This window comes from Mus musculus, chromosome 6 (assembly GCF_000001635.26).
Source record: "Mus musculus strain C57BL/6J chromosome 6, GRCm38.p6 C57BL/6J".
Taxonomy (NCBI): domain Eukaryota; kingdom Metazoa; phylum Chordata; class Mammalia; order Rodentia; family Muridae; genus Mus; species Mus musculus.
In genome coordinates this window covers 4,709,900-4,735,178 of record NC_000072.6, presented here as the reverse complement: position 1 = coordinate 4,735,178, position 25,279 = coordinate 4,709,900, and the positions used below count along the sequence as shown (strand labels likewise).

The window sequence follows — 25,279 nt, the reverse complement described above, 5'->3', positions numbered from 1 at the left end:
GTGCTAATCAGATTAAATTTCATTTGGCATATCCTGCTGTTTACTTGGACAGTGATGTCTGAGCAAGTTATTATTTATTATTTCTGTTTCTTGTCATTCTGATTAGCCCATCAGCAATCAGTCACTATTCATAGCTCTTCAATTGCTTGTATTAAAGAGCAACTCCCTCCTCCCCTAGTCTGCAAATTACCCAGGTTGGGAAAGAGCAATATTCTCTCTTCAGAGACTGCTTGCCCCCGACTAGATGAAAACTCTTTATGCTGCTACAAGCCTCCAAATGATTGAGAACATCTTAAGACAAACTTTTAAGCCTTGTACGGTTTCTCGGGAACGGGAGGACAAGCCAGCCACCTTCAGATTCATTCAGCTTTGACTCTTGGAGGGGACGCATTGAAGACTTGGCTATGCTGTGGACATGGAGGGTCCAGCAAATTATGCGAACAGTTTCTTACTGTACGCGCATAACTGCAGGACTCATGGCGCTCTCTGCCTTTGTGTTTTCCCGTTAGAGAAAGCAGCATTGTAGGTGTAATTGTGACAAATGATCAGGAACCGCTTCCTTTAATGATTTCTGAAGACAGTGCGTTGCCTCTGGAGTTCATCCAATAACCTGTCTATAGAGGTTGACATTATTTTACACATTAGATCTAGTCTTGAAAAGTGGTGTGCAGGAAAGGTATTTGAATGATAGTTTTTTAAAAGAATTTTTTTTTCTCACATTGGTCTTCTAATGAAAATAAAGCTACCAAACGTTAGCTCCCCACATCCCCAGCAGAGAGTAACCTTTTTTTTTTCTTTTTTTTGGTCAGTGTGTGGTTTACAGTGTCTCGCCTTCTATAACTCTTGCCTGGTGAACTGAGCCACGGTACTTATCCTTTTATTTAGAGTCGTCGGGCTTCAGTTTTCTGAGGTCAGTCAGCTATTATATGAATTAATATGAACTTGATTAAAGTGAGTGTGCATGGATCAGTGAAGTAGCCCCACGGAAAGGCGCTGTTCCATGAAATCCAAAGACCTGAGTCATGTCCCTAGGACCGATATAAAGTGGAAGGGACTGACTGACTTAATAAACTTTCCTCTGACCCCTCTGTATGGATAACATGACATGCTCAGTCCCCATGCACATATCACACACACACACACACACACACACACACACACACGCACACTTTAAAAGAAAAGCTGGGTTTCCTCTTACATCCAAAAAAAAAAAAAAAAAAAAAAAAAAAGGTCTCCAAGCACTGAGGCCCCTAAGGTACAGAAGCTCCTCTGAGATGTATGCAAGGGTTCTATCCTACGGTAATCCTTGACAATTAGGACACTGGTTAGATTTTTTTAAAAAATGCTATGAAAGAAGCCGGGTGTGGTGGCACACGCCTTTAATCCCAACACTCGGAAGGCAGAGACAGGCGGATTTCTGAGTTCAAGGCCAGCCTGGTCTACAGAGTGAGTTCTAGGACAGCCAGGGCTACACAGAGAAACCCTGTCTCGGGAAAAAAAAAAAGAATTGCTATGAAAGACATCCAGGCTGTCTCTGTAGAGCACCCGGGAAGTATAGAGCTGAAGCGTTTACCAGCCAAGATCCCAAAGTGACTGGCAACGCTTATGCCAGGTTGGTCACCTTCTGAAAAAGAGAGTGCGTGGACGACAATCTCAGACTTAAAGGTATGCACATAAATCCGTCAGACCACTGACTCCTAAAGTACAACCGTGTGATTTTGTATGAACTCTCAACTGTGATTCCTACGTGCAGTACAGTCTGAAGACTAGTTCACTAATGGGGGAAGGGGTCAAGCCAGTGCTATCTGGTTTCTCAGCCCAGGCTTCCCTTGTGATGACTCATCTCGCAGGCAGCAGAGAAGCTCCTGGGCGGCTGCTTGCTGGATTTACTACCTTGGGCCTTAAGATTAAGCCTCTGTAATCTTCAAACACATTGATAGATTCACCTGGGTTTGTAAGGATTGGGAGAAACAATATGTGAAAGCTCTTTGCTGGAGTCTGCCAGTAAAATCTAAATGCTGCTGCCCATGCTGGAAAGGAAAGTAGCTTTTGTCATCTGCTTCCCGAGCGATTCTGTTAGGGTGGGCTTCTCTATCCCCCGTCAGCCCAGCGGTGACTCACATGTCCTGATTGTTCCATGAGATTACCTGGAAGTAAGAAGGCAGGGGTTTCCAGTGCTGGGTCCCTCCTGTTTTGCTGCATCCTAAGCAATCGGACTACTCTCTCCTACCCCTTTGGATTTGTCAGTCTTGGGGACTTCATAATTATTTATGAGAACCACATGTTGAAGTAGTGTAGCCCATCTGCCTGGACTTTCTTTTATAGAGTCATGGATATGTGTGGTGTGTCTATTTGTTATAAACCTTTTGGCGCCCATGGGCACTTATTCTGAAGGGGCTGCCTAGGTGCGTAAGCAGCCCTGTTGCCTTTCAAATCAATAATGAAGAGTCTCCTGGAGGGGAGCCGTCTGGGACATAAGGCATTCTTAGTGTTTTGGATTTTGTTTTAAATTTAAGTTATTGGGAACACCTACCATTTGTTTCATCTAGTTTTAGAAATTCATAATTTCATAAGGTCATAACACAACTCAACCACTGATTAGGAAAATCACTCGTAAGACTGGTCATTTAGTAGATAAAGCTGGTTTGCTTAAATCCACAGAGTTTAAAACTGATGCCAGCCGAGTAGTTTGTTAGAGGCCTTCACTTGTACTTCCCATAAGACTTTGCTTGTTTCATTGTTGCTTCTTTTTCTTTTTTTAATGGCCTAGGTTTCTGTGGGTTTTGTTTGTTTGTTTTGAAGCAGGGACGCTTCGTTGATCCCCTTCTCCAGCCTCCTTCACCAGCACACGCAGGGATCAAAGGCATGAGCTACCACACCCAGCTAGAACCTAGATTTTGAATCGCTTTTTTTTTTAATATGGGGAACTTAGTATTTTCATAATTTAGTTTGTTAAATATTTTGCTGAAGAGTTAATGTGAAAAGAAAATCCGTACATAATTCCTGGCATGATGGAGACACAAGCGTTGTTAGACTCCACAGGACGCTTCTCTTTCCCTTACTTTCTCATTCAGGACGTATTTTCTTTATTCATATCCTCTATTTCTGGCCCTATATGTTCTACTTTTCTTGGATTTGTGTCTCGTTTTCTTTATCTTTGCTCTCTTGTTCTCTCCCCGTATCTTTCCTAGAACCTGTGGATAGAACCCCCTGTTGGAGGACCCTCCCTTTCCTCACCCTGCCCCCGGCCCCCGGTCGCTGCCTTTGCTTCCTTGTCCTGGCTGATCTCATCTCCCTGGCAGCTTCTGCATCTTGACCTTTGCCATTTGGCTCTTCCCTTCCCCAGTCTCTTAGAACTCTGTTTTCAAGGAGTCTGCACGTAAATTTTCTGCTTTTGAAAGCTAGGAGTCCTTGATCTCGCTCTCATCCTCTGGTCATTTTATAGCAAGGGATCATACCCTCTTCCTTGACATCTCCCTTCATCGGAGGATGTGGCATTTCTGACTCGGTTGTCCAACCTGTGACTGCCCCTGTCTTTTCTTGGTTGAGATGTTCTCTGATTTTGCAATTTAAGTATGTGTATTAATACATTCTATATTTATTATCCCTGCTGATTTATGCATCCTTTCTTATTCCTTATTTTATGGGTATGCACGAACTCTTGGGTTTATGTATGTGCACCATCTATATTTGGGTGCCTGAGGAGACCAGAAGGGATCAGATTCCCTGACCGTATATGTCACAATCTACATGAGTTGGGTACTAAGAGCCAAACCAGTGTCTTTTTAAAGAGCAACGTGTGCTCTTAAGCATGTGTCATGTCTCCCAGCCTCTTATGTGTTCTTTCTTAAATGTGTTTCAGGCTTAGAAGAAAGGACAGATGTATGGGGTAAGCACTAGGGGATTTGGAGCTGTGCTGAACCCAGAGTGGGACTTCTCTGAGGGAGAGTAGAGAACCAATGTCAGAAAAATGGAGGCAAAATCCATGAGCTCTGAAGGGTAAGGGCGGAGAGAGGAGCAGTTTGGATGAAGAGAAACAGATCAAGCAGATGGGGTCCATGCTCCAGACCACCACATATTTTAGGGTCTCTAATGTGTTCCCTGAGGGCACACTGTTGTCAGCACTGGAACTTTGGCTTCTCTTGTCAGTTCTGTAAGAGAAATGACTTCAAATCTGTCCCTGAAACCCCTTTATATTTGTTTATAACTGGACCTGGAACCCTGTCTTCTTAGGTGGGTTCACCTGCATGTCCATTTGGGACCCTAAATTTCACATATCCCAAACTTGAGTCTCCTCTCTCTTCTGAAGTTGACCTGTCTTCTGGGCTTACTATCTCTGGCCAGTATCATTCTAGATCAAACCCTCAAAGCCATCTTGGGCTCTCCTTTATCTCTGCACTCTGAGGTTTGAGAAATAGTCAGCATTATCTCCTTTGTGTCTTGCACCTGGCGCCTCCGTGTCGCCCCTTTACCTTTGAGCTGGCGGTTGTGATAGACTACGTGCGTCTCAGGACCTTCTTACCTAATCCTCATGTTCGTCACTGCCACTTTCAAGTTTCCAGACCCAACTCTGAGTTGAGGTAATGCGAAATTCCTAGCGAGAGATAATTGTCTCCCCTCCAGTCTTCCTGAATATCTCTGGACCCTATCTAAGCCTGTTCACCGCTGCCACTGTAATATTTCCAAACTCAACCCTGAGTTGATGTAATGGAAAATTCCCCAGCGAGAGATAATTGTCTCCCCTCCAGCCGTGCTGTGGCCCTCGTGATTTTGACCATTCTTTGGACACCATTAGAGTCATTTCATAACCAATATCTCTGTACAGAAGCTTCTATTCAATCCTCACAGACTGTAAGCCCCTTGTGGGGCAGGACCGATGAAGTCTTGCTTGTTTGTTACTCCTATCGAGTCCCCATATTGACCATGTACTAAGCATTTGCTAGTTGGAATTCAGCTCCTAGTCTGAGAAGATGTAGTCTGAGCCAAGTTAACAGTAACTGTGATAGTAATTTTTAATTTGACATTAATTTCATGTCTCTGTGTGCATTTGTTTTATTCTGAAAAGCTTTTTTATTAAGCTGTGCCGATGGCATAAATGGAACAGTTAACTGGAAGACCAAACAAGCCAGCAGTTTTAGTATCAGCAGGAAACTGGCTGCTGGGAAGAAAGATGGTGAGTTAGGCTTTAAATGTAAATCCTCAATTGGCTGTCAGTGTTTGCTTCCAGTGCTCTTTTGTTACGTTTTAGTCCTGTGTCAGTGAGTGTTTAATAAATCAGTCTGAAAAAAAAAATTTTTGTTTTCCTAATCTTCTAAAAAGCTTCTGATCCTCTTGTGTTGTTAGTGCATTATTTCTGTTTTTTATAAACTAAAAAAAAAAAATCCTCTCGTTTTTAACCTTCGCCCCTTATCCAGTCTCTATCATGACACTTATAGAACCATTCACGTGTGCTTACTAGTCCAATTTATTTAAAGCATTGAAAAACACTAAGAAGTACAATTAATGATATCGTTTTAAAGCAGTCTTTGTAATCTTAGAGAAAAATGGCCATAAATATTTTGTCTAATTTTGGGTGATTTGATTGTAAGTCAAATTGATGTTTTGCTATTAAATAATTACTGGATACTTGTTTTCTATTAGAAAGGTGGGTCCTTGAATGATGGGTCTGTCTGTCTGCATTTTTCTATCTATAAATGTATCCATTAGCAACATTATATGACCTCTGAAACAGTGCACTTATTCAGGGGGAAAAGCCTACCTTAGGATTAGCTTCTCTCAGAATATCAGTTACCATTGTAAACTTTCACTTATATAATTTTTATTTATTCATCTTTAACATCTTTCTCCTTCCCTATGTATTAGCTATATGTGGTTATAAAGATTAATCAAGTAGTAGCCTGGCTTCTAGAACTTTGAGGCCACCAACATGGTTGCATAATAATGCCAGTGTTAAAATAATTTTTGAAAAGAAAAATTTTATATAATAAAATGTTCTTACTGTGAGATTAAGAACTTTACAGTAAGGAATTTCTTTCCTTCACGTTGGGTCACTAACTTTTTTTGTCTTTTCCTTCCTTCCTTCCTTCCTTCCTTCCTTCCTTCCTTCCTTCCTTCTTTCTTTCTTTTTTCTTTTTTCCTTCCTTCCTTCTTTCTTTTTTCTTTTTTTCCTTCCTTCCTTCCTTCTTTTTTCTTTTTTTCCTTCCTTCCTTCCTTCCTTCCTTCCTTCCTTCCTTCCTTCCTTCCTTCCTTTCTTTTGTTCGAGACAGGGTTTCTCTGTGTAGCCCTGGCTGTCCTGGAACTCACTCTGTAGACCAGGCTGTCCTCGAACTCAGAAATTCGCCTGCCTCTGCCTCCCAGGTCACTAACATTTTTATACCTGGTACCAAATTATTCAGCAGCTGGAGTCTTCATCGTCCACATCTGTTTTATGGTAGGGCAAGTTTTCCTAGTATCATGTCTGTCTTTGCAGCACACATCTGTGTACCTAGGCATTTCATTGCTCATATCTATGTAAAGATAATAGTTTTATAATAGTAGCTTCCCATGAAAAGATGCCAGGCATGTGTTTTACAGAGCACCAGAGCACTCATTCTAGGGCCGCCCCTCATGCTTCCTCCTCCCACACTCTCCTTAGCTATTTCTAGTGGAGTCTCCCACAGGGCCTTCAAAAGACTCAGTTTGGTAATCCTTGTGGTTTTGTTGGTTTGTTTGACACAGCCACTCTTCCTGTTTCTTTCTAGTTATGGGTCTAGTTATGGGTCTGATGTATGTATCCTTTATTGCTCAGCACTGAACTCTCTACTCTATCCCTTCCAAAGGAACGGAGCCATCTCTGGCTCCTCATGCACCCATGGGATTCCCAAAGATTCTCCCTCTAGGCTTCCCAGCATTTGTGCACCAGATTATACTCATCCTTTACTGATTCATGCTGCCTCTTGTTTTAAACTATGGTCCTCAGTGGTTCTGCCTTTCCTAGCATTCCCCCCTGGTCCCTGTTTGATTTACCAAAAGACTGTTGCCTAACTAGTTCATAGATCTAGCTGAGTTATTAAGCTGGAGCTGTCTGTACTCAAGTGCATCACTGACAGACAGACAGACTGACTGACTGACGGACTGACTCCACCAGGATCTCCAAGTGGTAACCATCTCTTTTTGTTTTGAATGCCATGCTTCTGATTGGACCTAATATTCTGTGTATAACTCGACACGCACTATCTCCTGAACTAGAAGTGAAAAAGCCCTCTCAAATCTGTCAAGCCAGTTTGGGAAGTACTGCTCTTATTTCCATGTGTTTCCAAACCTTCTTTTTTCCTGGCTTCCTCGGCCCGTTTAAGGCTTAGCCTTCTCCTGAGGGAGTGGGATGACTTGTAGAGAAAGGTGTCACTTTCATTAGCCACATGAAGATAACGGACCATCACCTTATAACTCACAACAAGTACGAGCAGCCTCTGTAGCGACGATGTTGAAAGTGCTAGGCTTTGCATTCACTGCTTGGCATTTTCAAGGGAGCAACAAGAGCATTTATATAGTAAGATTTTTTTAAATGGTTATTTTGATGCAACTTTTAAAATATTTTAATTATTAACTAAAACAGCAGAATAGTATTTCTCTAAATAAAATTCAGAGGATTTGCTTTATGCCACCATATTTCACATTATTCTTTGATATATATTAAGTGATTATAAAAGTAATAAAAAGCACTCCAAATATGGATTCTCTCCTTGTATCTTGGGATGAGAGTAGAGAAATAGTAGCTATAATGTGTATCCTTAGGGTAATTTATTTGAAAAGAAGTATATTTTCATATTTATATACTTAAAAGTAACTTTTCTTGTTATCTTATCATGTGTTAATTATAGAAAGTACATTTTCTTTACTTGACACTTCTGAATATTCATATAATGAAGTTTGATTATATTCGTGTATTCACTCCCTCTTGTTATCCCTGTTGCACATGCCCCTCTCCCCCCACTTAGAAAAACCACATTCCAAAATTTGTCAGCCTTAGGTTTACTGATTGACACTATAGGTTTTTTCCTAAGAAATTAAGAAAAAAAAAAAGTCAAAATGAGTGTGCTTAGATTCCCTAATCTTCAACTTAAAGGCTATAGTTTAACTGAATATTCATGGGACTAAAATAATATGTACATTAGATAGCTTGAGCTTCAATCTTCAAGGCAGGTACATTATTGATCATCAGATGAGAGCTGGGAATGGAAGGGTGGTGCAGTGGTTAGGGGCACGTGCTGCTTTTGCGGAGGGCCCAGTCTGGTTCCCAGCAACCCCAGTGAGTGGCTCACACTGTAATTCCAGTTCCAGAGCACATATGCACACTAAGGTATTCACCTACATACAAAATAAAAATAAACCAGAGCGGGGTGCATGTAGGGGAGACTTGAAGATACAGGGATGATTCTTGTTGATCTCGTTGCTTCCATGAATGTAGAGGACCAGGAAGTGCCTTAAGGCTGGTAAAGTCAGGAGAGAAAAATCTCAAAATTTTAAGCCTCTAAAGGACCGTGTACAAGAAAGGCAAGGCTTTCCTCCCAAGTCCTAGCTATGAGGCTGAGATGCCTCCTCTTCTAAGCACTAAGGAGGCGCCTTCCTCCTTGAACTTGTGAGTTTGTGCTTATAACCTTGTCTTCTGTAGTTCTGTAGAAAGATAACCCTCTGAAATCAGAAGCTTAGCTTATCTGATCAAGTTCTGATTTTTTTTATATAAATCAATGGGAAATTATTAAGAAAGTTAAGCAGTCACACGACTGCTTGCTGCAATCTTACTGTAGCAGAATGATTAGCTACCAAATGTGTTAACTTGTGTTTTGTATTGTCAAATTGATAAGCTCCGTGGATACTCTGTTAGTCCTATGCTCAGGAAACCATCATCTAGTCCCTCTGGGGTTAATTTTGTCATCTATACAGTAAAGTGAAAGCTTAACTTCTCCAGGAAAAAAAGTGCACGGCCGTCCTGGCTGGACTGGGAAGCTAAGGGCGTATCTTGGCCAGAACCAGTACTTTGGTCTGTCCTTTAATAAAGATATTTGCATGCCTAGCATGACATCTAAAACCCCTTTCAACTTTTCGGCATTCTGAGTCCCGTGTTTTATTGATCACCCATTAACAATAGTTTGCACCCCTTTCCTATCAACATTTAAGACACATAGGCACACAAACATACAAAGGGGAAAACATATTTGATTAGATAATAACCAAGATAATTCCAATTTAGAAAAATTAATAAGTGACTTAGGAGGGAAATTTTTTATGAAGAAATTCTGCTGCCTTTTTGTAGAAAAAGATCCAAGCTTTGATTTCTGCCTCGCATGAACAGAAGTGCTTGTATTCTTAGCAAGGAGGTAATCTTAATGCTGACCTTAGGATGAATCCTGCAGTTTAGGCATGGGCTATCTGTGACTGTAAGAAAAACAATAGCTGCCTACTTCCAAATGAATGACTGGCCAGCCTTTGATGCCCCGAGGTGAAGGGCTGACAGCGGCGAAACACTTTCAATTGAAAGCCAACATTTATTAGGTTGGATCGATCAAATCTCACATAAATGTGAATGAGAGGAGAAAAAAAGAAAAAAAAATCTGAAAACAGGTTGTGTACCTGGTTGGTATTAAGATTTCTTATACACTAACTGTCTGGTTTAATAATTTCATTTCTATTTGAATGTTGTAATAACTTGTTAAAAATGAATTAGGAAGGAATCCATAAATTTATTAAGCTCTGGAAATCCCGAGATGAGTTATCTTGATTCAGAGAGCCAAAGGGATTCATCTCTCAGTCTGTTCCAATACATTGGGTATCGTTCTATTCACACAGGGACTCCGAGTCTCAGAGAGATGGTTAAGCCTGTTAAAGTTGTAATAGGAAGGAAAAAAAAAAAAAGAGGAAATCTCTCCCCACCCCACCCCCGTTAGCACTTAAAGTGCTTGATTTTCAGAATATTTATACCTATTTGCTTAGGTCAAATTTTGTGTTTTAAAGTTGTATTAAGACAGGTGGCAGATCAGCACTCTCTTTATAGCTTGAACATCTTTGAAAAATCCTATTCATAATCTTTATTTAATTTCTCCCAGGTAGTACTTTCCATTAAGATAATGCTGTGCACAGTTGTAAATATCTATCTAGTTATCTAGTCATATCATAGTCTTGTTTAAATAATTTGTCTCCAAAGTACCTTTGTGATATTCCCCATAAAATCAGACATTGATAAAATTGAGATGCTTTTAAAAACAAACTTTTAGGTTGTCATAGAAAGATATTCATTATAGTATCTTGGTATTTTTAAAATTGGTTAGGTTACTCCTGCTAAGAGTAATACTTAATCCACAAATCTGTGTTTAAATTATGCAGTCTGTTTCCCACATAGCAAACATGAAGTTATTTCACATAACACCGTATGTTCATTTTGATTCAAAAACTCATGTATACATAGCATCTGGATTGAATTAAGATTTTCAAATGTGCACTTATTTATTTCTGACTCTGTTATGTTGCACAGAGTTTATACTGCTTTTGCCTCAAGTAATGACCCTATCCTGGGGATATTAAGCGTCTATTCACGGGTGTGCGGCTTCAGCTGGAAACCAGGAAACGCACCACAAAGGGGTCCTTGGGCAGCTAATGCTTCAAATGCTGTCTTCTGCTTTTTTCACATCTGGCAGAGCACGGTACACACAGAAACAGCACGTATCTCCTCTTAATTTATCACGCAGTCCTACCTTATTTGCTAGTCTGGCTTTTAAACCTGCAGCGGGTTAATAATTGCAAGCGTAAAAGGCGAGAGAAGCCACTATAGAAAACATACTGATAGCAATGAGAAATGACAGCTGACAACTTGTCTACTGGGGGGAGAAAACAAAAAATCTATAAAACACACAACCTTAAAATGCATTAGCCTACTGGGACCCACTCATGTGATTTGTAAATGACAGGCAGCCAAACCGTCCATACGGCCCCCTGTATAATAGAGCCACGTGTGGTAACTGGTGTGCGAAATGATGGTCTTACAGCACCACGAAAGAGGACCAACTGCTGCTTCCTTAGGAACATGAGGCTTCTCCATGCTCCATTCTCTGGGTTTATGGTTAACTGAGGTTTTACCCAATCCTCCTAAACCTCAAAAAGCAGAAAAAGACCACATAAGTGGATCTTTTAAAGTCATCAGTTTGTTGGTGAAGAACCTATAAAAGACACATGCACATAATTGCTACCTTGCAAAGGCTAGTTGGACACGCTTATTGACAATAATTCATGACATTCTTTTCAAAGATTGCGAAAGGAGACAGGTTTAAGATTAAACGTAGCTGGAACTTTCCGGCCTGACACTCAGTGTCTGTTTTATCTTTATGGCTGTGTCCTCGTTCTTAATGACGCAGAAAAAGGTCCGAGAAGTGTTCTCTGGCCCCTTTGTAAAGATGGGGTGGCATGTGTGTCTGTTTACATTTCAGCGACAATCTACACAGCAATCGAGAAGCTCTGTCAGAGGTTCTTCAGCAACGCAGAGCTTTCCAAACGTCAGTGTTTGTGAAGTATCACTGTTTGCTTCTGTTTTCAATGTAAATGTGTGTAAAGTGCACACCGATGCAGAAGCTTATCTCTCCCTTCACGCAGAGAAAACATTTCTAACAGATTCTTAGCAGAGGAAGACAGGCACAATTTAGGGAGTGTGAGGTCCCACTTTATTGCCATTGCTGTCAAGATCTATTATTTGATTCTCTGCTCACTACTGTCACATAATACAGAGTTGTTGAAACACCCTGACCTTTCTATATACCCTGTGACTGCAACATGCAATGAATAGTTCTGTGAATAAGATTATGGCCATATGGCGCAGAGAAACATAGGTGCTTAGGGAGGGGAAACATTAAAGTCATTATTTTCCAATACTATTTTCCTTTTGGCTCTTCTTGATTCAGACAGTAGATTTTTATGTTTGTTCGCTCTTTTTTACAAATAAATTCTATTGTTTATGGTAGTGCATTTTCAGAAGTCTTAATCTGTACCACCATATGTACCTTTCCTATTCGAAGGTGATGGTTTTGATGCGAGATGGTTCGAACTCTTGCTTTAATTGTTTTGCCCACTTATGTTGCTAGATTGGAAGGGATTTAGCTACACACAGGCTCCAAGTTTCATTTGTATCCAGTGGTGTGTTTGCCGAGGTAATGGATTTATAGCTGTATAAGATCATAGAACGATGCAAGACACGGAGAGGCCAGCCCCTGTGACCTCGGCTGGATTAGCACAGTGCTGTACACATGTGCGTTGTAGAGAACTGAGGCCTTAGGGCCGTGGCTTCTCAGGGTGTTTACATGTCATTTTCTAGGCTCGTTATTAAGAAAAATCGTGTGTATCAAGTTTACAGTTTGTGGGTCCCACCTAGGCACCTGTGAATGCAGCGTGTGTCAGCGTCAGGTAGTAGTCTCCGTGGGTAGTTTGTGCAAGCCTTATGAGTATTATTGTCATAGCTCATGTTTAGAAGAACAGCAACCCAGGGCTTCAAATTCTCTATGCCATTTCGCTTCTGAAAAGAAGCACAGGTGTAAATACTGCCCCTCTTGAGGAGCTATTTGTTTTGCAAATAACAAAGGGACAGGAAACGGGCTCTTCTCTAAAATGTTGTGTGGGTGCCCATAATTTAAACCTACCATACCAAAAGGAAGTATTATTTTCACAAACAAAACATAGTGGCTTAGTCATTTTCCATTTCTGGATGATGAGTGTGTCATACATCTGTATCATGTTTTTCTCGAGTGAATGGCATATATACTTAAAGTGAAGCAGGCTTTACTGTGGAGTTGCCAAGGTAACTGACCAGCAAGGATGCAGTTCGGCAGATTGCAGAACGGCAATTGAGTACACATGAATAAAAACAATGTGCATGCCATCTTAAAGCCCGAGAGGGCGATGGTGGATTGTGGATTAACTCTGTACATTGAAGAAATGGTTTTTGTTTGTTTGTTTTGTTCTATAAGAATCTGAGGTGTTCTATACTAGTCACGGTGGTGTGGTGTGGAATGATATGTGCCCTTTAATGGGTCATGTTAGGCTTTATGAGGGCTATGTAGAAAATAGAATTATTTCACAGTATTATTTAGTGTGAGAAACATTTCTTTTTGCTTCGCAAGCTGACATATATCACTTTGCCATAGCAAACACTAAAAGAGGCTATTACTTTATGATGGAAATAGAGGAGAGTAATCTACAGAATACTATACCTTAAATTAAGTGTCATATATATTTAGCTCCCTCGCATGAGACCTGTATCTGTCTCTGCACCGTCTTTGTGCTACAATGTATTCATTCATTCCACAGGCGTCAGTAAACCTATTTAAATATGTTCAACACTCCTCAAGGTATTAAAAAAATGACAAGGAAAATGAAGCTCACTGTTGCACCACACAGAGTTTTTTGTCTCTAGGGAGATTAATAAATCCGATACGTTCAGAGGAGAATCATTTACGTTATTCTAAGTATGCCAGTACTTTGGATAAAGCTGCGATCTGAAATTTTAACATTTTTAATATAGAGAAAAATAACTTCTCAGCAGGAGTTTGAAACTCTCCATGGTTTGATTCTTTCCTTCCCAGCTGTTTTCCTCTGACATGACCCGGGATTGTGCACCACTGTATTCCTTTAAAGGGTCGCAACGTTACCCCAGTATGTTTTCATTGCTGAATGACTGAATCCCTAGTGCCTGTCTCTGGGTTGTAAGCACCTACTATTAAGAAAAACATTAAATCTATTAATTTTTTCCAGATCTTTCTAAAGTCAGCCCATCCTTCAAATTATCGCCAGAACGACTAAAGCTCTGGGGTAATACCTAGTTCAGAAGATGTTGGTCTCTTAAACTGGATGGTAATCTTGTAGGAAGTGGAGATCCGGTCTCTTTAAAGGGTCCTCACATTTCTGAAACTATCTGATATTTTAGACACATTGTGATATTGAACTGGGGCAAAAAAAATCATATTACCATCCTTTTTTCATCTTGATGTTTTTTCTTCAATTTGGTGATCATTATTTACAATGTGATCCTCACTCCCCATCGTGAACAAATCGTCCTCGAGTAGAACCTGGCAATAAGAAACAGCTAGGGAAGTCTTTACACAGTTCAGTGCCAAACACTTCAGTCTCTCTCTGCAAACCTTCTTAACTATCTTGCAGCTTTGATTGATTGATTGATTGATTGATTGATTGATTGGTTGATTTGGATGCATGGCATTTTTGTTATGGTTATTTTGTCTTGAGACAGGATCTTGTTCTGTAATCCAGGCTACACTGAACTTGTTCTGTAACCCAGGCTTGTCTTAAACTCAAAGCTATCTTCCTACCAGTCTCCTCCTGAGTGATAGAATTACAGGCGTGAGCCACCACATCTGCCTGGCTATTCCACAGGCTGTGAAATTGTGTTTTCAGTCCTCAAGTTATGAATACATAAAACTGCAAGCCAAATGTTTTAGCTAATTTTCTTTGGTGTATGTGTTGGGGGGGGGTGTAGCTATGCACAGAACACAGGGACAAGTTTTCTCATGGAGAGAAACATTTTGTGGGAGTTTTTTTGTTTGTTTGTTTGGTTGGTTGGTTGCTTGCTTGCTTGCTTTGGTTATTATTTATTTATTTATTTAATACTAAAAACTTTACTGTAAGTGATTTGGCTACCTGGGGCTTTCAGCGAGTGTTTGAGCTTGGTGTGAGTAGTCTTGGGGTTCCTGAGGTTAATTACCACATTTACAAATCCATCAGTGACTAAAGGAAAGAAGTGGGCTGATATGGTTTATCAGTCTAAAAATTACATCTACTGGCCAATCGTGAAGCTGGAATCCCAGAAGACATTGCAGAGGTGGCAAAGGGTTATGACAGTAATGTGTTGGTGGAAATGATGATATCAGAGGAAAAACAAGAGGTAGAAACTAATCAAACCAATTTGGCTATTTCTGTGCACTCACGTCTTATGTCCGAAGTCACAGGGAATCATGAAATGGGTCCCATTTCACCTAAAGAAGTGATCCGTGCAGAACTGTGTTGTGTAGATGTCGCTGCTCATTTAGGGGGTAGCAGAGTGGGATAGATTACACCATTTTAATTATTGGATGCCAAAATTGGGAGACAGGAAATAAAGTTAAAGTGTCTAGGAAAGGTTTTGCTAGTGCACGGAGAAAGAAGCACATTTCCCTAAGTATAACGTGAGTTACTGCATAATCCTGGATGAGAGCTGTATCGGCCGACTCACTGCTGTTTGGAAAGCTGTAGTACTTATTATTTTTAAAGTACTCTATGTATTTGCTTTTTAAAAAGGGAAAAGAGAAAACTGCAGTAATTATGAAAAATTTCAGTTCTTATTCAATGTATATTGTTGGTGATATTTTTGAACAAAAAAAAACATCATCAAAGTGTTATTTATGTCTTTATGCTTAATGGCAATTAAAAATACTAAATGTAATATATGTCATTTTATTTGTGTAGTATCTTAACAGTTTCTAAAACAACAAGTCAGTGAGTTTTCTCATGCTTTGTCCTAAAACTGTGTCCATTTCCAGCAAATATGCACTAACGGTTCTCTGGTGTGTTAGTTTGGTTTTCTCGGCAATTTCTGCACGGCGAGGTGCATCTCTGTAGTCTGTTCTCAGGACAGTTCTCATTATCATCTGTCTCTTTTCTTCCCCCTTGCTTTCAGTGTACACTCTTTTCTCCAAGGTGCACTCTGACCGGAACGTGTACCCATCTGCAGGTGTCCTCTTTGTTCATGTGTTGGAGAGAGAGTATTTTAAGGGTGAATTTCCACCTTATCCAAAGCCTGGTAGGTTCTCTGCCGGAAGGGAGAAGGGTTCAATGTATCTTTTTGTGTGATGTGCAGACCTGGATGATAGGAAATCAAATATGATTAACACTGTTTAAAATGATGTGGATACATGAAAAATTGGCTGTGGAAATCTTTCTCATTTTAAGATTAGAAATTTACTTATAGAAGATTTTTTTTTTTGCATTTTAGAGTGCATATTTTTTTTGGAGTTTAGTGTTGACAGTTAACATTGCTGCCTGGCAAATGATGTAGCTCCTAATCACACAAAAATAATTATAGCTTCACCCAATTCTATACTATTTCTTAAATAGCACACTGATTTATTGTTCTAGAAAAGTATACATTTGTTGTGTAAGAGAATGAAGTAAGGGATTAATTAACAGTGTTTTTAAAAGCTTTTATTATATGAAACAATTTGGTAAAACTTCATAATATAATGATTAATTTTCATTCAAAGTAATAGCAGTTTTTAAAACATTTAATTCACTATTGATTTAAATGTGTTAATTTTGAATCATCACCAGCATTGTCACATTAGTAAAGATATAGAAAGAATAGTAAGGGAAAACAGTAAGCCATAATTCTGAAGTAACAAAAATGACTTCTGAAAATTAAATCTTGGAAGAATAGGTGTTTAATATTAGAATTCATATAAATTTTTTTTGGTTACATGAGGAATAACAGCTTATCCGACAACATTAATAAAATGAAGGGAGACCTGTTTTTAATAGTAAAAAGGGTCTTTTCATCAATTACTTTAAAATTATTTTTAAAAGAGATTTGCAATTTTTATAAAACTATATGGCTAAGCTTTTTAAACAGCAATTGTTATGTGTAATAAAGGTATGTGCTTATGACAAATTATTATACCTTTATAATTATTTGACCACTCCTTACTATTCGAGTGATGTCCTTGGAGATCTCTGAAGGGAATGTCTCTCATTAGCAGGTGAATGAGCTTCGGGAAAGATTTGCCAATGATAGTTGTTGTCTCACTGGTGAAACGATCCTGTTGTGTTCTTCTCAAAATATTTCCAAGAAACTCATTTGAATCTATAATATTTATTAGACCTCTAGACAATTTCAGCAACCAAAAGGATTTCTTTTTTGTTTTGTGGATTCCTAAGTCAAGTTTTCAGATGATTTTGTTTGAATTTGTGTATTTAGTCTGTTACAAATATGGAAAAGGGAAAACCTTTTTTTTTCCCCAATAGACTGTTTTGATTGAAACCACCAAAGCAACATGTTTAGAAATAACTGTTTTATGTCTTAATTCTGTGTTTCTTATCTAGGGGAGGTTAGTAATGATCCCATAACATTTAACACAAATTTAATGGGCTACCCAGATAGACCTGGATGGCTTCGATATATCCAAAGGACCCCGTACAGTGATGGAGTCCTGTATGGGTCTCCAACAGCTGAAAATGTGGGGAAACCAACTATTATTGAGGTAAGTTATTTTGAACAAGTGACATTATGGTTTTGTAGCATTTGTTTTAAATGTTGACATTAGAGTTACATGGCAGTGATTTTTAAGGTTATTTTTAAATATAGAAATGTACTTATTAATGTTTAGACATGATATTCCTTTCTGTAAAGTTTGCTACTTTAACTTTTATATTAATAATGATAAACTAAATTAGTGAAAAATTGAATGACACTTAAAAGAAATAGGTTAATATAAATTGTATTTAATAAAATTTATTTGTTCTATATATAAAAAATTATTCCAGTTCTTTATGTCTGTGTGCATGGGTGTGGGTGCACATGTTCATGGTGCATTTGTGGCAGCCAGAGGTCAACTTTCAGGAGTCTGTCCTTCCACTGCATATGTCCCGAGGATCGTGTCTTCAGACTTGGCAGTAAGTGCAATTTACTCACTGAGCCAAATTGCCAAGTCAGCTCTACATTTTTTTTTTAAATTCAAAGTTCATGCTTATTGAAATAAAGTCACTCACTAGAAATCCTAATTACTGAACATTGTGGAAGGAGATAAAGGTAGGAAAGATGAAAGACAAGTACAGTCAGCCATGTTTTATGGTCTTGGCCCTGAAGATCTGAGAGAGGCACACTTTCCCAATGCTGTAGTAACTGCTGGAATCAGAAGATGCTGAGGAGACCAGTTCACACAATCAGGGAAGCCTACCTGGGGGAGGAAGCAGCCCTTCCCGATTTTGGAAATATGGTTTGAGGCTCTAGCTTAGTGGGAGAGAAGATGAGAAGCACGCGCAAATTCATCCCCAGCACTGAAAACCAAAACAGCAATCACTCAGACAGAAAACTAACATGCACAGACGTACATATATACACACATACACTAACATACATATAGACACAACACACACACACAGACACACACACCCAATATACACACCAACTCACCCCATATACACACACACAGACACCACACACACAACACATACATGATCACACACATACATAGACACCACACACACACAGAGACACATACACAGACACACCCAACATACACACTGACTCACCCCATATACACACACACAGACACCACACACACAACACATACATGATCACACACATACATAGACACCCCCCCACACACACAGACACATACACAGACACATACACATACACAGACACACCCAACATACACATTGACTCACCCCATATACATACACACAGACAGCACACACATACACGAACACACACATACACATAGACACACACACACACACATACTATACACACACACAGATACATGCACACATATATACACACATACACATCTGCCCACACACAGATAGACCCTATATATACACATACACACACAGACACCACACACATACAACACATACACAAATGCACACATACAGACAGACACATGAACACATAACACACACATACACAAAGATACACACCGAATACATGCACACCAAATACACACACACCCCACATACACATACAACACACACATACACATACCACACATAGACACATACACAGAGATACACAGATATACATACACACACATACACAGACACACGCACCCCCCCCCACAGACATACCCCATACACACACACACCCCATATACACAGACACACTTACACCATGCACACACAGCACATACAGGATTGCACACATACAGACAGACACATACCACACACACACACACACACAGATACACACCAAATACACCCCCCCACACACACACACATACAACACACACATACATAGACACATACACAGAGATACACAGAGATACATACACACACACACACACACACACACACACACACACACACACACATTCAAACAAATCAGGGTGTTGGGAAAAAGATATGCTCTCAAAAAGTTAATGATGTGGCTAGAAGTTAGGGTGTATTCCAGCTGACAAGTGAGAAGCATTATTAGAGCTGCTAGGTAAATCCCCAAGAGCCATGGAAGCAGGAATGGTTGAGTTAGCTTGTAGTCTAAAGCCATTGTGATGTTCTAATACACCAGTGTTTTCTAGTATCAAAACCATGACGGTAGCAATAGTGGTAATTTAAATTAAATTAATACTTTTTTTTAAAAAAAAGTTATACTTAAAAGATAACAGTGTCTCACTGTTGATCTGGGATAGGGAAACGGAGCTCATTTCCTCTGCTAGAGCAGAAAGTTCTCTTACCTGCTGAGTCATTCCTCCAGGCCCTCTGCTGAGCGCTTTTAAAACAAGGAATTGAAGAGACCTCCCTTAACCTGACAGGCTTTCCCTCAAAGCATCCAAATATCATTTTCAGTGGAACATTAGAGAAATGTCACTTAAATTCAGGGATAAAACAAGAATGGCAGCCTCTATGTTTTGCTATAGGATTTTATTATAGGACTAAAAGTCATAGCTGGTGAAGGGAAGTACGTGGAACCGAATTCCTTATGATCTGAAAGAATGAAATTGAGCAGTCAGTAGTAGAAAGCCTATGGAGTATTAAAATATTATGAAAGGCTAGCAATCAACTGTAGGATAAATACAAATGTGGTTATATTTCTGTACATGGATAAAAAGTACTGAGAAAATAGATGTTTCAGAGGAGCATGTATTTTCAAAAGAGACAAACATTATAAGGTACTAGGAATAAATATAACACAGAGTATGCAAATTTGCATAAATAGATGGTAATCTCAATAATAAGAAGATAGTATCATAACGGCATAATTTCCCCCTAATCTATGGATTCTGTGCAATGCCGATAAGTTTCCAATGGATTTTTAAAAAGAGAACGTGACTGTTTCTAACATGTATGGGGAAGGTTATAAGCTAGACATAGCTAAGCCTTAATGAAGAGGAACAAATGAGAAGTCTCTTCTCACGTGGATGTCAGATGGCCATAAACCCATGCTCACTATCATAGAATGTCAGTGGGGTAGGAATGGACCAATGGGCTGAAGAATTGATAGCAAGGCCAGAAACAAAGACCACACAACGAGTAATGATAGATAATTGAAGAGTTAGTGCCAGGGGTCATTGGGAAAGGAATGACTATTTCTTAACTAATGCTCAGAAAAATTGTTAGCTATTTGAACACGATCCTTCATACTAGCCGTAGGTCCTTCATACCAAATTCCAAGCACAAGTCTAGGTAGGTGAGGGATGAAATGTGAAAAACAAAATGTTGAACTATTCTATAAAAATATGGAAGACTCTCCTGTTGACTTGGGGGTTGGATTGGTTTCTTAAGTATCACCTGAATATTTTTATTTGAGAGAAAAATATCTAATTTTTTTGAAGAGACAGGCTGTAAAATTGGAGAAAATATTTTTGTTGCATGTGCCTGACAATAAGGTATCTGAAATAGAAAAAGAACCCCTCAGTTCAATAAGAAAAAAGATGTTTTACTGAAAAAAAAAATTCACAAAGACCCATAAATCTAAGTAAGATCTCTGTTCTTATCAGTGATGAGGAACAGTCTTAATCAGGCCATAATGTGAATTTTACCATCAGCGAAATGCACTGTAGGTGACTATGGGGGTTAACATAGCCACTGTGGGGATCAACATCACATATGAGTCCCGTGTGAGTTTTGGCATACCTTGTCACTAAGCAGTCCCACTTCTAAGGAGATACACAAACTAGCAGCTTGCTAAAACTCACCTGAAGACATGACATGGATGGACACACTCTATATACACCGTTCACAAAGCAGAACACTGGAAGTCCACAAAACAACAGACTTGAAAGGTTATCAGCAAGAACCAGGTGAATAGATTGTGTGCTGTGTTTATGTGGTTAATATTGAGAGCAAATATAACTGAGGCTTTCCCAGCAACATGGCTAAATGCTTTCAACAAAATGGGGGAATTGGGAGATAGGGGATGGGCCAGGAGACTCAATGTGGATGGCATGTAGATTGCCAGCTTTATAGTGTTTCAAAGCAACCAAACTAAGCAATGTATTTTAAGTCTACATGTATATGACATAAAAGTCAATGAGATTTTAAACACCAATTTCACAATTTCAATGCCTGGAAGCAGCCTAACGTTAAGTCTGGCAAGCAGGCAAGTATGTCCAGGTGAATTCAACAATGATCAAGATGTTCATGTAAGTCACCTCAGACAGGAAGTGTTAGCATCTGCAGCAAATAGTATGCTTAAAAAAAACACTGAAAGAAATTTAACACAACCTTTTGTAGACTACCAATATATCTACATAGTGTATTAAGCATACTGATTTAATTTATTCTTCTATTGATTTGGCCAAGTTTTATATGTTTTAAGTTATATTTAATTTTAGAAATTTATGAATTAACCCACTCAGTACCTCTATAGCTGAAATATTTAGAGTTTAAACATCTGAAACTGACTCGGCATTAGTTTAGAAACAAGGATAAAAAAGAAAGCCTCCTCCCCATGTTCTGAAGCCCTTCACATTTTTGCAGTAGGTAAAATTTGATTGAGGTCATTACAGTACTTAAATATCATATTAGAAGTAAGAAAAGGCACACTACATTCTGATATAGCAGTAAAAATTAAGCATTAGATATACATTCAGATATTAAAATTCTTCCTCGCTTAGCAGTGGTGGTGCATGCCTTTAATCCCAGTACTTGGGAGGCACAGGCAGGTGGATTTCTGAGTTCAAGGCCAGCCTGGTCTACAGTTTCCAGGATAGCCTAGGCTATACAGAGAAACCCTGTCTCGAAAACAAACAAACAAACAAACAAACAAACAAATTCTTCCTCTTAATATGAAAATATTTTTCACTTCTCCCAGTATGCTGTGATTAAAAAAAAAAAGCAAAATAACTAAAAAATAAAATAAAATAAACAGAGAAAGATAGACAGACAGACACATACAAAAGCCAACTTACTAGAGTTTACAAAACTTACAATAATGAAATTTGTGACAACTAGGGAAGATTAACCAAAAATATTGTTATTAATTTAAAATGTCTATTATCGCCGGCCAGTGGTGGCACAGGCCTTTAATTCCAGCACTTGGGAAGCAGAGGCAGGTGGATTTCTGAGTTCGAGGCCAGCCTGGTCTACAGAGTGAGTTCCAGGACAGCCAGGGCTATACAGAGAAACCCTGTCTTGAATCCCCCTCCCCCCAAAAAAAACCACCACCAACAACAAAAACCTATTATCTTGTCTGAGTCAAAATCTCACTGTAACAACACACTGGAGTAGACTAGTCATCTTTTCTTCCACTGAAAATATGATTATGATTATTTGGAGGAGTAATTCAAATTAACTAATTAGCATGTAATAAATTATGTATGTTAATAGGAGCAGGCTAAACTTTAATCATAAAAATTCCCAAGAACAACTTATTATTTTTTTCTATTTGTTTTCTTAGAAAAATAACTCCTACTTATGTTTGGTAGCTAATCTTAAGGTTACTGTTTGATATGAGCCTCACTGATCATGTGTCTATAAGGAAGGAGGAGGCAAATCTCATGGAATTTTGACAAGTTGGAGAGAGAGAAACTCCCTTAACTGTGGGTTGGTGTGCTGTTCAGAATAAATATTGCCAAAGGTTTGACATTATTCATCCCCCTCATTCTGATTCTTCCTGTTGGAACTCAGTTAGTTATCTCTTATGATTGTAAACCGCTTCTCTAGATGGTCCGATTGCTATGTCAACATCTTTGGTGCTTGTTCAGTGCACAGGGGGCTCGTAGTAGGTGGAGCCAGTTTTCCTCTACTCTTCTGTTTGATGTCACCTACAGCTGTGGTCACGCCAGCAACCTAACACTGGGACTCTTAAGCCTCTGACACAGCCGCTGGGTTTTGTTGAGGTACAATGGATGGGTGTGTACCATTTAATGCCAGTTCCAAAGTTAATCATGCCTTCCTTGAGTTCTGAGGCTGTGGCTTTTGCTTGGTCTGTCTAGTAGCTCTTTCTCAGTTGACTTAGATATAAGCCCCTGACCCTGCAAATGTTTACTAACATTTGACTGTATGAAAATACCGAATGGCGGTTTTGAGCATGTGCCCGAGTTTTATAGGCTATGGTCCTTGCTGTTTTACTCACTCTGAGGTCTGTTTTTATGTGATGAAGGGGCTACTTACCTCTTTTGACTGGTTGTTGTGCAGTTTAGCACTAAATGCAACATAGGTCTGCTTGGTTTAAAGTATATGTTTGCGATGATTCTTAAATCAAATTTACCAGTACAACCATAGCATGTATAGTTTTTTATTTTTATTTTTTTCGATCTTAGTACATCACCAATAAGTCACTTCATCCATTTTCTGGTGACATGTGTACATTGTCCCCTGTGCCTAATGGCTTTCTGCTAAAGAGTATTTTTTTATTTAACTTTTTGTTTTGGCATGTTGAATAGACCTAGTTAACTAATTATTTTCCTATAATATTACTAAAAGTCTTAGGTTCCTATTGCTCAGGAAAGGAAATTTTCTAGGCATATCAACAAATAAGAAAAACTAGAAAAGACAATAATTTATTTTTATTTTGTCTTTAATGAGTTGCATTTTACAAAACACTTCACACTTTAAACATGCCTTTTCTTTTCTAATAGATAACTGCCTACAATAGACGTACCTTTGAGACTGCAAGGCATAACTTGATAATTAATATAATGTCAGCAGAAGGTAAGTATGGAAAGTATGTTGGTAATCATGTCTTACTTATAAGAAGGGTTTCGTTGTGCTTATAAACATACAGTATAATTATGGATTGCAGAGTTGGTATTCCAGTTGTAATTGATGACGTAGTAAAATGTAGGAAAGACATATGAGCCATTGGAGCTTTCTATAAAAATGGTGTGCTGTGGTGAAAACCAGGAAAGTCCTTCAGCAGATGCCCTGCTGAGTTCTTTACGCCTTGCGGCATCAGCGGGTGACATAATATTCAGAGCTTCCCTGGATAAGGTCTCAAGCCTGAGAGTTAGGTCTAAGAACACATGGTAGTTATTAGGTAGCTTCATATTTAACATTAGAGTTGTTCTAAGTAGTGGCTTCGCTTCAGGTAAAGACAAACTGAGATTCGGGGACTTGAGGTAGACAATTTGCTAATTAGCTAAATTTGCTTATTATGTCAGTAACTGTCAGAGTCTATCAACTACTTAGAGGAACATGCTCACTCTAGATGATTTCTTGAGGACGTTGAAGGCCAGGGACACAGGAAATATTCTTAAAAGTTATGCTCTCAAATATTTTAACCTCATTTTGACATAGAATAGGAAACATTAGTGAGGGGAGAAGTTCATGGGAGGTACTAGAGGAGGCAAGGGGAAAATAGTACCACCCCATATCCAAAACTTGAGGCTTAAATTGTTTTCTCAAGACAGGATTTCTCTGGAGGTTCTGGAACTTGCGCTTGCCAACCAGGCTGGCCTCGAACTCATAGAGATCCACTTGTTGAGGCTTAAATATTAAGAAAGAGAAAATTAGAAAATTAGAAAATCATGGGCTAATAATGTCTTCGATACTTCTGCCAGGTAAGGCGTTGGCAGGAAGGGAATGGTTGCAGATCTGTCTTTTCCCCTGAAATAAAGCAAAGAAGTGTATATTCTCTATCGGGACTTGCTTCTTCTGTTTATTGGTAGAAAACAAACAGGCAAACAAAAGGATTTTGCCAGAACCTAATACTTTGAAATTCATGATAACTCAGTAAATCTGGGTTAAAACTTGCCCTTTGACTGTATAAAAGAAAGCACTATCTAGGAATTTGACAGTATGTACCTGGAGAAGACTGCTTGAAGACTCGAACCACCTTCTGTGGGTCTTTCCCTAGATGATTTAACAGTTCCAACTGGAGACAGCTATGACAGGTTAAAATGCAAAGTGCCCTTTACAGGGGACTGGCTTTATGGGCTACCCCACATGCTTTATTAGGTGGCCATAGCTTAGGGAGACTGGTTCTGGGCTCCATTGGGATTGAATAGTTCTATCTCGTTTAACATATTCCTTTAGAGGTGGGAACTCTAAGTGAGCAGAGTCATTGGTCTTTTCCTTCCCATTTGTGGGTTCACGGTTAAAGTCACATATTGAAAATATG

The 25,279-nt window shown here is 39.1% G+C and overlaps 1 protein-coding gene across 14 annotated transcripts in view; it reads left to right on the top strand.

Moving 5' to 3' along the window:
* Positions 1-25,279, top strand: part of Sgce (sarcoglycan, epsilon) — a 72,855-nt gene that overhangs the window by 12,026 nt on the left and 35,550 nt on the right. For 8 of the 14 annotated variants that reach the window (NM_001130189.1, NM_001130191.1, NM_011360.3 and 5 more), the window contains 3 exons: positions 15,683-15,805; positions 17,101-17,258; positions 23,799-23,871. In NM_001130189.1, coding sequence (NP_001123661.1) covers positions 15,683-15,805; positions 17,101-17,258; positions 23,799-23,871 — 354 coding nt within the window. Of the gene's footprint in view, positions 1-5,065; positions 5,174-15,682; positions 15,806-17,100; positions 17,259-23,798; positions 23,872-25,279 lie in introns of all 14 variants that reach the window. The other 6 variants (NM_001130188.1, XM_030255278.1, XM_006505020.4 and 3 more) reach the window with 1 other exon arrangement.